Source organism: Calliphora vicina, chromosome 5, assembly GCF_958450345.1.
Source record: "Calliphora vicina chromosome 5, idCalVici1.1, whole genome shotgun sequence".
NCBI lineage: Eukaryota > Metazoa > Arthropoda > Insecta > Diptera > Calliphoridae > Calliphora > Calliphora vicina.
This window is the reverse complement of record NC_088784.1, coordinates 23,716,067-23,731,997: the sequence shown is the minus strand read 5'-3', so window position 1 is coordinate 23,731,997 and position 15,931 is coordinate 23,716,067. Positions and strand designations below refer to the sequence as shown.

General features: G+C 27.1%; 1 protein-coding gene across 1 annotated transcript in view; it reads right to left on the bottom strand.

Moving 5' to 3' along the window:
* Window positions 1-8,663, bottom strand: part of jing — a 292,781-nt gene extending 284,118 nt beyond the window's left edge. Inside the window, exon 1 of the mRNA XM_065511735.1 lies at window positions 7,866-8,663. Coding sequence (XP_065367807.1) covers window positions 7,866-8,506 — 641 coding nt within the window. The 5' untranslated portion in view covers window positions 8,507-8,663. The remainder of the gene's footprint in view (window positions 1-7,865) is intronic.
* Window positions 8,664-15,931: the final 7,268 nt, after the last annotated feature.

Here is a 15,931-nt window from a genome sequence, read left to right as displayed (position 1 = left end):
ATAATAAAACCTTAAATTGAAGCTAAAATAGGACTGTATAAAGACCTAATTGAATGTAAAATAAGACTGCATAAAGACTCACGATTGAAGCCAAAATATGAATAAGACCTACGATTGAGTCGAACTACTTCATCCCCATCAAGCATCTTCCTGCTTTTGTAGTTCACCGCTCCAATTGTATTTTGTCGCACAAGTGTTTTTATTATTTACGATAAATTGTTGCTTATTGTGAGGTTGTTTTTGTTGTATTTGTTATTGAATTTATTCATTATTTACCGTAAGTATTGCTCTCATTGATGTTTTTGCTGTTGTTGCGTGTGTGTTTGTGCAAACTGAGAATGTGTTAATCACATGATGACGTTTTCAAAAAAAAGAACACATTTTTTTCTCTTTGTACATTCATAAAAAAAAAATAAAGCAACAGTTCAATGGCCTTAGAAAAACAAATGCAAAACACAAAATTCTTAATCAAATAAACAAATAAATCTAAAAAAAACCGACAAGAAAATACTCTCGCTCTAGTAAAATAAAGAAAAAGGCCAATTAAATGCGGAAGATACATACATACATACGTATTTGAAATTGAGGTGAAAATAAAACGTTTTTTTCTTTCTTTGTAATTAGCTTTTTCAAACAAATTGTTTTGTTGTGAGTGTGAAATAAGGCAAGATGAAGGCAATTAATGCAAATTAGTTTAAAAAAAGCTGTAAAAAGGTACTGAATAAACATGTATTTATTTATATCGATTTAAAACTAATAAATTTATCTAAGTTTATTTTAAAATAGTACTAAAAATACTATTATTTGTCTAAAAAGTTCTTTAATTATGAAAAAAAATTATGGAAAAAATGTGGCAAAAATTACTATTCATTTAAACAAATCTAAATCAAAGAAAAATTTTCAATTTCAAAGCTTTTAAAAATAGTAGTAAAAATACTACTTTTTTAAAAAATTTAAAAAAAAGTACTAAATAATTATGTTAACTGATTCATAATGAAAAATAATACATTTTGTAATATAAGCTAATTTTAAAATAGTACTAAAAATACTACTTCTTAAGTAAATATTCCTAAATTATGAAAAAAGTTATGGAAAAAATGTTCCAAACATTTCTATTCACTTAAACAAATCTAAATCAGGTAAAAATTATCAATTTCAAAGCTTTTGAAAATAGTAGTAGAAATACTACCTTTTTAAAAAAATTAAAAAAAGTACTAAATAATAATGTTTACTGATTTATAATGAAAAATAATACATTTTGTAATTTAAGCTAGTTTCAAAATAGTACTAAAAATACTACTTTTTGTGTAAAAATTCCAGAATTATGGAAAATAGTATTGAAAAAATAAGGCAAACATTTTTATTAATTTAAACAAATCTAAATCAAAGAAAAATTTTCAATTCCAAAGCTTTTAAAAATAGTAGTAAAAATACTACTTTTTAAAAAAAATTAAAAAAAAGTACTAAATAATAATGTTTACTGATTTATAATGAAAAATAATACATTTTGTAATTTAAGCTACTTTTAAAATAGTACTAAAAATACTACTTTTTAAGTGAAAATTCCTAAATTATGAAGAAAAAGTATGGAAAAAATGTTCCAAACATTTCTATTCATTTAAACAAATCTAAATGAGGTAAAAATTATCAATTTCAAAGCTTTTTAAAATAGTAGTAGAAATACTACTTTTTTAAAAAATTTTAAAAAGATACTAAATAATAATGTTTAATGATTTATAATGAAAAATAATACATTTTGTAATTTAAGCTACTTTTAAAATAGTACCAAAAATACTACTTTTTGTGTAAAAATTCCAGAATTATGGAAAAAAGTATTGAAAAAATAAGGAAAACATTTTTATTTATTTAAACAAATTAAAATCAACCAATAAATTTAAATTTCAAAGCTTTTGAAAATAGTAGTAGAAATACTACTTTTTTAAAAAAATTTAAAAAGATACTAAATAATAATGTTTAATGATTTATAATGAAAAACAATACATTTTGTAATTTAAGTTATTTTCAATATAGTACCTAAAATACTACTTTTTCTGTAAAAATTCCAGAATTATTGAAAAAAGTACTAAAAAAATAAGGCAAACATTTTTATTTATATAAACAAATTAAAATCAAGCAACAAATTTCAACGTTGATGCTTTTAAAAATAGTAGTAGATATACTACTTTTTTATAAAAGACTGAATAAGGTACTAAATAATATTGTTTATTGATCTATACTTAAGAATGAAAAATTATCACATTACAATTCTTTCAAAATAGTATTAAAAATACTACTTTTTGTTTAAAAATTCTTAAATTATTAAATAAAGTATTGAAAAAATATATCAAAATGTTTTATTCATTTAAACAAATTTAAATCAGGTAAAAATTTTAATTTTCAAGGCTTTTGAAAATAGTAGTAGAAATACTACTTTTTTGGAAAAGTTAAAAAAACTACTGAATAATAATTAATATTTATTTAAAGATAAAAATTGTACATTTTTAAATTTTAACTTTCAAAATAGTACTAAAAATACTACTTTATGTATTCTTGTAATTCTTAAATTATGGAAAAAAGTTCTGAAAAAATATAGCAAAATGTTTTATTCATTTAAACAAATTTAAATTAGGTAAAAATTTTCAATTTCAAAGCTTTTAAAAATAGTAGTAGAAATACTACTTTTTTAAAAATGTTAAAAAAAAGTTAAATACTAATGCATATTGATGTAGACATACAAATTTAAAATTTTAACATTTAAACTTATTTCAAAATAGTACCAAAAATACTACTTTTTGCTAAAAAATTCTTAAATTATCGGAAAAAAGTATTGAGAATAGGTGAATATTTCTTTTCTTCATTTAAACAAATTTAAATCATAAGCAGAATTTCATTTCCTAAGCTTTTTAAAAAAGTAGTAGAATTACTAATTTTTTCAAAACGCAGTAAAAACGTATTAAATAAATTTTACATTAAGTAATACATTTTGTAGTTTGATATACTTTTAAAATAGTACTAAAAATTCTACTTTTTGTTTAAAAATTCTTAAACTATAGTATATACGCACATTTTTATTAAATTAATTTCTTCATTTAAGAAAGAAAATTAAAACTATTTCAATTTAATAAAATCTTGTGTATTTTCTGTGGCAAATTGCAATTTTTGTGATGACTATTAAAGCCATTAAGAAAGGAAAACCAAATGAAAAGTGTGCGTCTATCATAGCTAAAAGAGACTGCAAGAGAAAGATAAATCAAGCCAGCCCTGCAGTAGTAGGGGACTAGTTGCCTGTTGGCATATGAATTGTCGACTAAGTTTCAGTACTAGTTACCTACAAACTACTGTATGGCTTTTATGAGATGGATTTAATACTGGTTTTTCCGAAAGACTCCATAAACTACTTTAATAGCTACCAGTAGTCTCTAAGGTAACTAGTGTGTGTTATAATGAAATTGTGTAGTTAAGTTAACAAATGCTTAAACTTTAAAACTGCCGGGTGTCTCTAAACCACTGTGAATATGTGGGTGTGCGTGTATTTATTAAGTGTTTTACATAAAAATACTCGTAATTACAAAATGTTTTCGTTGTTTTTTTTCTCGTCTCTCTATTTAAAAATAAATTGAGGAAGCATTTTGTTAGTTTTATTTTTTCTGTTCATTTCAATTCTATTTAACAACATTCTTCGTTTATTTTATTTAAACAAACTAGTAGTAGATAGATGCATTTTACAAGCAACAACAACACTCATACTTGTCATTGTTGTTATATAGAGAAAACAACAACAGTAGCTGTTGCTGCTGCAGCCCGAACAACAATTGTTAGTCAACGCCTACACATTTTGTATTTGTTTAACAAAACTGTCGCTTCAATGTCTACGATATTTGCCAAATTGGCTGTGTCATTCATGTGAGCGAGAGTGTGTGTGTGACAATGTCTGTCTCATACATATAAATTTTATATTTGTTTTGTTTCATTAGAAAAATGCTATGAAATAAAGAATAAAATGAAACTAATCTTTAAAAAAAAAACGAAAAACAGCACAATGAAATACAATCCAAACAAAAGATTAGGCACAAAGTAAGTAGGTTTGTAGCATTAGAATAACACAAAATATCTGGGAGCTCAATTTTGCTCATAATTTTTCAATACCTTTTTTCTATAATTACAAATTTCTAGACAAAAAATAGTTTTTTTGTACTATTTTGAACGAAGCTTAATTGTAAATGAAAAAAACATTATTTTTGTACATATTTACAACTTTTTTTAAAATAGTAGTTTTTCTACTACTATTTTCAAAAGCTTTGAAATTGAAATTTTTTCCTTGATTTAAAGTTGTTTAAATTAATAAAAATGTTTGCCTTATTTTTTCAATACTTTTTTCCATATTTTAGGATTTTTTACTTAAAAAGTAGTATTTTAGTACTATTTTTAAAGTAATTTAAAATTCAAAATTTATTAGTTTTCATTATAAGTCAGTAAACAATATTATTTAGTACTTTTTTGAATTTTTTAAAAAAGTAGTATTTCTACTACTATTTTTAAAAGCTTTGAAATTTAAATTTTTTCCTTGATTTAAAGTTGTTTAAATTAATAAAAATGTTTGCCTAATTTATTCGGTACTTTTTTCCATAATTTAGAAATTTTTACATAAAAAGTAGTATTTTTAGTACTATTTTGAAAAAAGTTTAAATTACAAAATTTATTATTCACCCCTATCGCGAATCAATATTTCACATGAAATATTTTCCCTTTTCCTTTTTTTGTTCATCAACTTTGTTCACGTGAAAAAATTCCCCTTGTTGTGAAATTTTTAGATGGAATTTTGTAAACAATAAACAGCTGCTACGAACAAAATCAACTATTGTGAATGTAAAGTTCATCGTGATATTCCCGATAGCAATTTTCCCTTCGAGGGAAATGGATATTTCATGGGAACAAAATTTCACATGTTATTGCCGATAGGGGTGATTTTATATTATAAATCAGTAATCAATATTATTTAGTATTTATTTTAACTTTTGAAAAAAGTAGTATTTCTACTACTATTTTTAAAAGCATTGAAATTTAAATATTTTCCTTGATTTAAATTTATTTAAGTGAATAAAAAATATTTTTTATTTTTTCAATACTTCTTTTTCATAATTTAGGAATTTTCACTTAAAAAGTAGTATTTTTAGTACTATTTTGAAAGAGGCTTAAATTACAAAATTTATTATTTTTTATTATAAATCAGTAAACATTATTATTTAGTACTTTTTTGAATTTTTTAAAAAAGTAGTATTTCTACTACTATTTTTAAAAGCTTTGAAATTGAAATTTTTTCCTTGATTTAAAGTTGTTTAAATTAATAAAAATGTTTGCCTAATTTATTCGGTACTTTTTTCCATAATTTAGAAATTTTTACATAAAAAGTAGTATTTTTAGTACTATTTTGAAAAAAGTTTAAATTACAAAATTTATTATTTTTCATTATAAATCAGTAAACACTATTATTTTGCACTTTTTTTTAATATTTTAAAAAAGTAGTATTTCTACTACTATTTTTAAAAGCTGTTTGTTTAAATTAATAAAAAATGTTGCCTAATTTTTTCGGTACTTTTTTCCATCATTTAGAAATTTTTACATAAAAAGTAGTATTTTAGTACTATTTTGAAAGTAGCTTAAATTACAAAATTTATTATTTTTCATTACAAATCAGTAAACATTATTTTTTAGTACTTTTTTTTAATATATTAAAAAAGTAGTATTTCTACTACTATTTTCAAATGCTTTGAAATTGAAATTTTGACCTCGATTTAAAGTTGTTTGAATGAATAAAAATGTTTGCCTTATTTTGTCAGTACTTTTTCTCATAATTTAGGATTCTTACTTAAAAAGTATTATTTTTAGTACTATTTTGAAAGTGGCTTAAATTACAAAATTTATTGTTTTTTCATAATAAACGAATCGACATTATTATTTAGTACTTTTGTTTAATTTTTTAAAAAAGTAGTATTTTTACTACCATTTTTAAAAGCTTTGAAATTTAAATTTTTTCTTTGATTTAAAGTTGTTTAAATTAATAAAAATGTTTGCCTTATTTTTTCAAAACTTTTTTTTATAATTTAAGATTTTTACTTAAAAAGTAGTATTTTTAGTACTATTTTGAAAGTAGCTTAAATTACAAAATTTATTATTTTCCATTACAAATCAGTAAACATTATTTTTTAGTACTTTTTTAATTGTTTAAAAAATGTATTTTTTTTACTACTATTTTGAAAAGTTAAGAAATTGAAATTTTGTCCTTGATTTAAATTTGTTTAAATTTTTTATTAGTTTTTTTCATAATTTAGAAATTTTTACTAAAAAAGTAGTATTTTTAGTACTACAGTAGAGTCGGGATAGAGTGAACTAATTAATGCAAGGCCTGTTCACTTTAACCAATAAATTCACTTTATCGAGACTGTAAAAATAATAAAAAATTCATAAAATTTTATGTTAAAAATGTACATTTTGTTATATTTTTATAAAGGAACAAATAAATAATTACTGGTTGCTTGTTTTGTACATGTACTTTTTTTTTTTTAAAAAAAAAGAGAAGTAACACTCATCACACACTCCATGTTCTTTGATAAAATTTTCTTTTAAATGGATCAACGGCAATACTATCGGTAATTTTTAATAGGCCGATAGAATTATACCCTTGAAGCCAGCCTGCGCTTGCATTGAAAGTTCCTGTATCGAGTAACTGCTCGTGTATTTTTTTTATTTTACATCGCTTCTTTAAGCCAATTATGGAGTGTTTTTTCGCAAAAAAAAACAAAAGTTCACTTTATAGAGGCAGGCGATGTTCACTCTTTAGAGCAGTGATGTTCAAAAATAAAAATGAAGATGTATTGGTGAGAGAGCTTTTGTTCGGTACTTTTTTCCATAATTTAGAAATTTTTACATAAAAAGTAGTATTTTTAGTACTATTTTTAAAGTAAGTTCAAATACAAAATTTATTAGTTTTTATTATAAACCAGTAAACATTATTATTTAGTACTTTTTTGAATTTTTTAAAAAAGTAGTATTTTTGCTACTATTTTTAAAATCTTTGAAATTGAAATTTTTTCCTTGATTTAAAGTTGTTTAAATTAATAAAAATGTTTGCTTATTTTTTTCGGTACTTTTTTCCATAATTTAGAAATTTTTACATAAAAAGTAGTATTTTTAGTACTATTTTGAAAGAAGTATAAATTACAAAATTTATTATATTTCATTATAAATCAGTTAACATTATTATTTAGTACTTTTTTAGAATTTTTTAAAAAAGTAGTATTTTTACTACCATTTGCAAAAGCTTTGAAACTAAAAAATTATATGTGATTCAAATTTGCTTAAATAAATAAAAATTGTTGACTTATTTATTAATACTTTTTTCTATAATTTAGGAATTTTTACATAAAAAGTAGTAGTTTTAGTACTATTTTGAATGAAGCTTAAATTACAAAATTTATTATTTTTTCATAATAAACGAAGCAACATTATTATTTAGTACTTTTTTTTAATTTTTTAAAAAAGTAGTATTTCTACTACTATTTTTAAAAGCTTTGAAATTGAAATTTTTCCTTGATTTAAGGTTGTTCAAATAAATATAAATTTTTGTTTTAGTTTTTCATTACTCTTTTCTATAATTTATGCATTTTTTCTTAAAAAGTAGTATTTTTAGTACTATTTTGAAAGTAGCTTAAATTACAAAATTTTTTATTTTTAATTATAAACCAAGAAACATTAATTATTTAGTATGTTTTAACAACTTTTTTAAAAAATGTAGTATTTCTACTACCTTTTTAGAAAATAAATTCTCTCTGTATTAATTAAACTAAGAAAACGAAAGAACATCTTACCTGTCGGAAGATTCTGATGAATCATAACGATCGGTGCAACGTTTCTTTTTAATTTGTTGCTGCTGCTGATGATGCTGAAAATGTAGTTGTGCTGGATCTCCAGTTTTTAAAAGAGCAGCTGCTGCGGCTCCGGCTGCTAAAGATGTTAATGACGCTGATGATGATTGTGATTGTGAGGACAATAAATTTCCTAATGTTTTTGTTGAAGACAATGCAGTCTTTTTTGTGGCATGTTGTTGCACATGCTGCTGTTGAGATCTTTTAAGGGTTTGAGGCAATGCACTGAATTCCCTTGCTGAGGGTTTTAAACCAAATGAGCTAAGGCTGCTGCTATTACGTTTGCTGGCCTGAACAATGCCAATACTTGAAGTTGATGTTTGGCTGGCTGGCAGAGAAGGTGGATAAAATTCGGGCTTTTCTGTAAGGTTAAGAGCTGATGATTGTTCGGGAATAATATTGGATTTTTCTTCCTTCTTTGTTTGTTCTACAAAAGATTTTGCTTTTATGTTGGCCACCTTATTGACACTATTGTGATCTTTACTGTTTTTCAATTGATCGAATAGCGAGAGTCCACTGTTGCCTGTTGAGCAAGACGACGTTGACTCTTTAGTTTCTTGGACAATTTCCAAAGCGGAGCTCATTTTTTAATTGGAAGGATTTAAGGGAAAAGTAAAAAAATACTTCTTTTTCTTTTTAGCAATTCTTTAGATTTTAGTGGCAATTTTTTATAAAACACATTTTTATTGTAAAAAAAAAATAAATTTGAATTTTTTTAGCACTTTTTTTAATACAAATTTTCAAAGCATTTCCAACATTTTAGGTATTTTTAAACTTTTTTTTTAATTTCTTTAGATTTTTGTAATAAAATTTTCACATTTTCTTATATTTTTTCTTAATTGTATAAGAATTTTTGTTAATTTTGTTTAATTTTTTAAACATTTTTTTAATTTGCTGGATTTTTGTTAATTTTTTTTTTATAAATTTTTAGGGAAAACTTTTTTCATTTGTTTGTTTTGGCTTCTATGTGAATTTTATTGAATTTTGTTGATTATATTTTCCATCTGAAATTGAAAAATAGAAAAAAATTATTAAAAATATTGAAAATTCATAGAATTTACTTTAATTTAGCTTAAATTTAACTTAGAATCTTTAAAAAACTAAGCCCAGCTTTAAAACCTTTAGAATTTCTTTTAATTTAAATTTTCTCTCTCTAAAAACCAAGCAAATTATCAAAATATTAGATCACTCGCTTTAAAGTGCATTTCGTGGCAACGTCAGCTTTTATTTCCGGCGAAGAGTACAAAGCAAAAATCAACAAAACTGCAGCAATAGCAAAAACAACAACAAAAAACATCGTCAATATTCGTGTTATTTTCTTGGTTTTGTTTGTACTCTCCTCGTATTTGAGTGTGTGAAGTTATTTATGATGTTTGTTGTTATTGTTGCTGTTATTATTGTTTGTTTGTTGTTGTTCATTATTGCTGTATAGAAATTATGCGTTTTTTTGTTGTTTTTGCTTTAAACGAACAAACACAATGTTTCGTAACCGGTTTCAAATGCATAGCAATAATGTTGTACAACAAAACGAAGCAAAAAAAGCAACAAGATTAATATTTCTTCTACCAAAAAAAATAAGCAGCAATATTGTTGCTTGTGGGCCTTGGCTCAGGTATGCGAAGTGAATAAAACAAATTGTACCAACGGAAATGGTAAAAATTGTACCTTATTTTGAGGACAGTGGCGATATTTTTGTTAAACTATTAAGTTCCTTTCCTAGATGAGAGGAGCATAAGGATGTAATAAGTTAATTGGTTTGATTTCATTCAAAGTCAGCTCAATTTGTGTTTGAATTCCAATCTCTAGCATGATTTGGCATGCTCAGCAGCCACTAAGGTGAGTGTCAAAATGATAAGGTCACTTAATTTTTGATATTTTTATGTAAAAATACAAATAATATGAATTGATATCGTTAACTGAAATACATAGTTGTTACTCAAATGTTGTTCACATTAAAATAAAACAAAATATGCATCAACAAGTAAGAGAGCTATATTCGGCTGTGCCGAATCTTATATACCCTTCACCAAATTATACTTCAAAATACAAATTTTAAATATTTTTAGGTAAACAAAAATTTTTTTTTCCAATTTTTTGGAATTTTTTTTTTTCGAATTGTTATTTTAAATTTTTTTTTAATTTTTTAAATTTAAAATTTTTTTTTTTTTAAATATAAAATTTTTTTTTTTTTGGTGAAAAAAAATTCGGGTTAAAATTTTTTTCCCGGTTTTGACCCATTGTAGGTCCATCCTACGTCGTTGCAAAGGTCTTTGAAATAGCTATCATTAGATATCCATATTGTCCATATTAAAGACTTAGTAATCCAGATATAGTTAAAAAATAGGTCAAAAATCGAGGTTGTCCTGCTTTTTTCCTCATATCTCAGCCATTTGTGGACCGATTTTGCTGATTTTAAATAGGAAACTTCTCGAAAGCATGTCTGACAGAATTATTAAAGATTTGAATCCCGAAGATATTTGGGGTCTTTAGAAAATTGATTTCAACAGACAGACATGGCTTAATCGAATCCGCTATCTATAAGGATCCAGAATATATATACTGAAAAGAAATAATTCTTTTTCCAAAAAAATTAATTAAAGAAATTTAAAAAAAAAAATTTTTGAAAAAACTTTTTTTAAAAAAAATTAAAAAACTATTTGGAAAAAAAAGTTTAAAACATTAAAAAAAAATTTTGATTTTGTTTAAATAAAAATATTTTAAAAAAAATTTTTGTTAAAAAAAAAATTCGAGATAAAAAATATTTTTTTCCGATTTTGACCCATTGTATGTCCAACTTACTATGGTCTTATATACGTCGTTGCAAAGGTCTTTGAAATATCTATCATTAGATATCCATATTGTATGTATCAGATATAGGTCAAAAATCGAGGTTGTCCTAGTTTTTTCCTTATATCTCAGCCATTTGTGGACCGATTTTCTCGATTTTAAATAGCAACCGAGCCGGAAGAATTTCGGAGATATTGATGTATGAATCGTGTATGTAAGTTATTTGGGTCTTCGAAAAGTTGATTTTAACACACAGACGGACATGGCTATATCGATTCCGCTATCTATAACGATCCAGAATATATATACTTTATGGGGTCGCAAATGAAAAATGTGGAAATTACAAACGGAATGACAAACTTATATATACCCTTGCCACTCATGGTGAACACCCAGAGAAAAAATGAACACATCCGTGTACGATTTGACACCATTCGGTGTCAATAGTGTATCAACCCCGTATGTGCACAAATTGTACACGAACGGTGTCAATTTGACAACGAAAAAATGACACAATTCAGTTTTCGAATTCACACCATCCGTTGTCGATTTGACACCGTTCGTGTACGATTTGACACCTGACCGTTGTCAATTTGATACCGCACCGTTGTCAATTTGAAACCATATGTTGTGGATTTGACACCGTTCGTGTACGATTTGGTAATTGAAATAAATAATAATTCCTTTATGTTTTACATTTATTTTTAAATACAATACGAATAAATACTTAAATATAAAATACATATAAATTTCATGTTTAAATTTGGCAAAACATTGGTGGCAATTGTCGGAGTTCCTGTATGTGAAATTTCAAATAGCATCCCTAATTGTGGCACTGCTTCCACAGGTCATCATTCTAAAAAATAAAACAAATACTTATTGTATTCTACATTGATTATAATTATATAGCTCTACTTTCCTTTTAAATGTACAAAAACTGTATGTTTATTGTTTCCAGGAATTTTTGGAGGTGTATGTCGTCAGTGGATTCGGTGATCTTCTCATTTCTTGCACTGCCTGGATCTTCATCTGCGTCAACACAAATTCACTATTAAACACAATTACACTTTCTTTTATACATATTTTCATTTTTAAATATTTTCACTTTTTTAATGTAAATAAAATTTAAAACCACTTATAAAAACAAAGCAGAGCAAAAAGTTTCGCCGCAACACTTTGACAATAACTTGTCAGCAACTCACGTTGAGATGCATCGGCGTTTAATTTAACAACATTGCGTTGTCGATTCGTACCCATTTGTTTACAAATTGTAAACGTACGGTGTCGAAAAAAAGTGACACCGTATGGTGCCAAAATGACACCAACCGTTGTCGATTTTGCAACGTCATTTTTCCCTCAGTGAAGGGTATAAAAATGAGAAAACAAAATTAAAAGATTTCTTTATTACGGCATTGACAAAACAATGGAAACTTAGGTATTATTTTAACAAATATGGTCTAAACTTTGCAATAACTCAATATTTTGTTATTATTTTGGTATCCCTTATTTCTTATAACTGCTACACATCGACGATGCATTGAACCAATTAAAGAGTCAATGGTCACCTTTGAAATATGTATTTTGCCATTCCCTTATAACCGCCTCCGATAAATCTTCCTTCCTGGTGTAATTTTGGGTCCTTATTTTACGATCTACAATTTCCCATAGATTTTCTATGGAATTGAGATCTGGCGATTGGGCAGGCCACTTCAAAACACGTACCTCGTTGGATTGTAACCACTCGGTTACAACCCTAGAGGTGTGTTTCGGGTCGTTGTCGTGTTGGAATCTCCAAACTAGGGGCATATTTTCCTTAGCGTATGGATACATAACACCGTTTAATATGATTCTGTATCCTATACCTGTCATGGTATCTTTTATAATATGAATTGGGCCCATACCTTGCCCTGAAAAACATCCCCATCACCCATAATATTGCCACCACCAAACTTAGTCTTATTTGTGTACTTTGGATCTAATCTTTTTCCCTTTGGTCGTCTTACAAATGTTCTCCCATCACTGCCTCTTAAATTGTATTTGGATTCGTCGGAAAAGAGGACAGTATTCCATTTCTGTATCGACCAGTTTAAATGATGCCTGGCAAATTGTAGACAGCAGAACGGTTCTTTTAAGAAATGAGTGGTTTTTTTCACAGGATGATAGCAACCAAGACCAGCCTCATTTGCCCTGCGACTAACTGTTCGGTTACTTATTTCTAATTTTAGACTATTAACAACCTCTCGTGGAGTTATTTTTGGGAGTTATTCTTGAACTCTCTCGCTATTAAATTATCTTGTCTAGGAGTAGTCTTACGAGGTCTTCCACCTAAATGTTGAGTTTTTACAGAACCGGTCTCACGAAATTTCTTTATAATTTTTGAAACTGCTGATTTATTTATTGAATATTTGTCACAGATACTTTTTTGTTTTAAACCAGCTTTAAAATCGTTAATTATTTTATTTTTTAAGTCTTCACAAATCTTAACTTTAGCCATTTTCGTTAACTTTGAAAAAAATCAATTATGCGAAAAATTTAGAAAAAGAAATTGTGAAAAATTACCAGAATTTAAAAATAAAATAAAATAACTGTAAGCAGGATGCTTTTTACATCGTTCTTTTAAATATTATTTTCGTTTTACACTTCATTCTTTCTTGCAGAAGTTTAAAAGTTTCCATTGTTTTGTCAGTAGCGAAATAGTGAATAGTTTTAATTTTGTTCCCTTTTTTCAGAATATAATTAATTATTTTGTTTGTTTTTCAGTTAATTTATATAAATAAATAAAATTATACAAGTAAAATTACAAAAAAAAAAAATTATTTAAAAAAATATTTTAAATTTTGGACTACATATGGAATGTTTGGAAAAGTTTCCATTGTTTTGTCAACCACTGTAGGTCAAAAATCGAGGATGTTCTGGTTTTTTCCTCATATCTCAGCCATTTGTGGACCGATTTTGCTGATTTTAAATAGCAAACTTCTCGAAAGCATGTCTGACAGAATTATTGAAGATTTGAATCCCCAAGATATCTGGGGTCTTTAGAAAATTGATTTCAACAGACAGACAGACGGACAGACAGACAGGGCTTAATCGACTCCGCTATCAATAAGGATCCAGAATATACATATATACTTTATAGGATCGGAAAATTATATTGTGGAAATTACAAACGGAATAACAAACTTATATAAACCTTCTCACGAAGGTGAAGGGTATAAAAATGTGCATTTCAAACTGCGTCAAAATGATAAGGTCAGTGGTAATAAATTAGTCACCATCTAAAGTTTGTTATTTTTATCATATTTTTGTTTTTGTGATAAAATGGGACAAGGAAAAGCTTTGTCCGGAAAAGGAAAATCAGAGACTACTGGCGAGAATTGAGAAAGGAACCCCTGTTATTCTCAAAGAGATATTTCGTTGGTTTGCGTTTACACAGAGAAAACATATTCGTGATAGCAACCGAATTTGTTGCCAATCGAATGATTCTACCTTATTGATCGAATTTTACAGTTGTGGCTACAGAATTTTGGAAAGTATAACAAAAGTTTGGTTGCTTCAACCAACTGACTTTCTGTTGATAGAACTGAAAAATTCGATGTGTTTAACTGAATCATTCGATTGGCAAGACGCTATCACGAATCTGTTTTCTCTGTGTAGCTTAAGTGCAACTCTGACATTTGCGTTTCCTTCTACTAGAATGGATAGTTTAAATTACCAGCGAGTGCTCTCAAATCATGTGTTGCCATATCTGGCTGTAGATCAACTATCAAATAGAAAATTTGATTAATTTTTTTTCCTTATAAAGGGTCTTTCATTAAGAGCTTCATATCATTAAATTTAAATAAAATAAAGTGTGTGTGAGATATCATCGAAATGTTTTCCATGACCCTGGCTTTTAAATAAGGCTGAATTTGACCGATAGCATAAATTGTGTTGGCTTTGAGGGCAACTGTGGACTATTCGCATAGACCTGCGACTTAAGAAAACCCCCCCCCAAAAAAAGTCTAACGGAGTGAAATCGAACGATATTGGTGGCCAGTCTCTTGTGGATTGGTATCGGCCCAAATACGATAACTTTGTTTCTTGTCGCACCCAATTCATACAGAAATGGACCTCAAGCTAAAGATGATGTTTTTATGAAAATTGGGATCACTTTCCAACTACAACAGGGTCCATTAAGTGAACACACGTTGTCTATGGTCGTTTAACTTTAGTTCCTGGGTTTAGTTGAATTTACGAGTGCAGGCCCAAGTCACGAAGCAATTTTCGCCAAGTTGTGGTTTAAAAAAGGCGGAGTTCTTGTGAGCGACGCGAAATCGACCACCTCAGATTCTTCTGCACACTCTCACGGACAGCGAGAATGTTTTCGGCAGATCTTGCGTTACGTAGAAGTGCTGATTTATTGTTTACTGAACAAGTGGACTAAACAGAAGTTTACATATAAAGTCTTTGTTTTTATATAATTTTACAGCCTGGTACATTTAATATTTAAATTGTACCAGACGTGTATTCAGCAGTCATTAGCCCGAGTTTAGTTATTTGGTTGCCTCTATAGACTCGACGATAGTGTGCTGGATTATTAGTCAGAGGATAGTGGCTTGGATATCGTGGCTGTGGTACATAACTAATTTGAAGTGAACGAAATTAATAACTGACAGTCATCTGTCAGTTGACTCCTGTCAAAATTTCAACAACCTGCGACATTAAATTCGTGTGTTAAGAGCCATTCATAGCAGACTACCTCGTGATTTGAGGAGAAATTGGAATAAATTGAATTTCATGTGCTCATTAAACATTACTTTTTGTGGAAAAAAATACCATCACTCTAACCAAAGCTAACCTTGATAAATATGGGAATTCTGCACCATCAGTTTCAATGGTAAAAAAAAGTGGTTTGCTGAATTTCTTTGTGGCCACACAAGCACGAAAGATGCCGAACGTTCTGGAAGCCCAGTTGAGGCATCTACACCCGAAACACTTGAAAAATTTACGATATGGTGTTGGTCGATTGGAGATTATTTCTTGGAAGGGCTAAACAAGTTAGAGAAACGTTGGACAAAGTGTATAGAGCTCAAAGGAGACTATGTGGAAGAATGTGTTTCATTCAAAAAGGCATGGATTTGTTGACCGCCCTCGTACTTTGAAAATGAAGTGGACAAAATGATACTACAGCTTGATTTTGACACGGAAGACAAATATTGCTCAGGCCAGGCAAAAAACTTTGA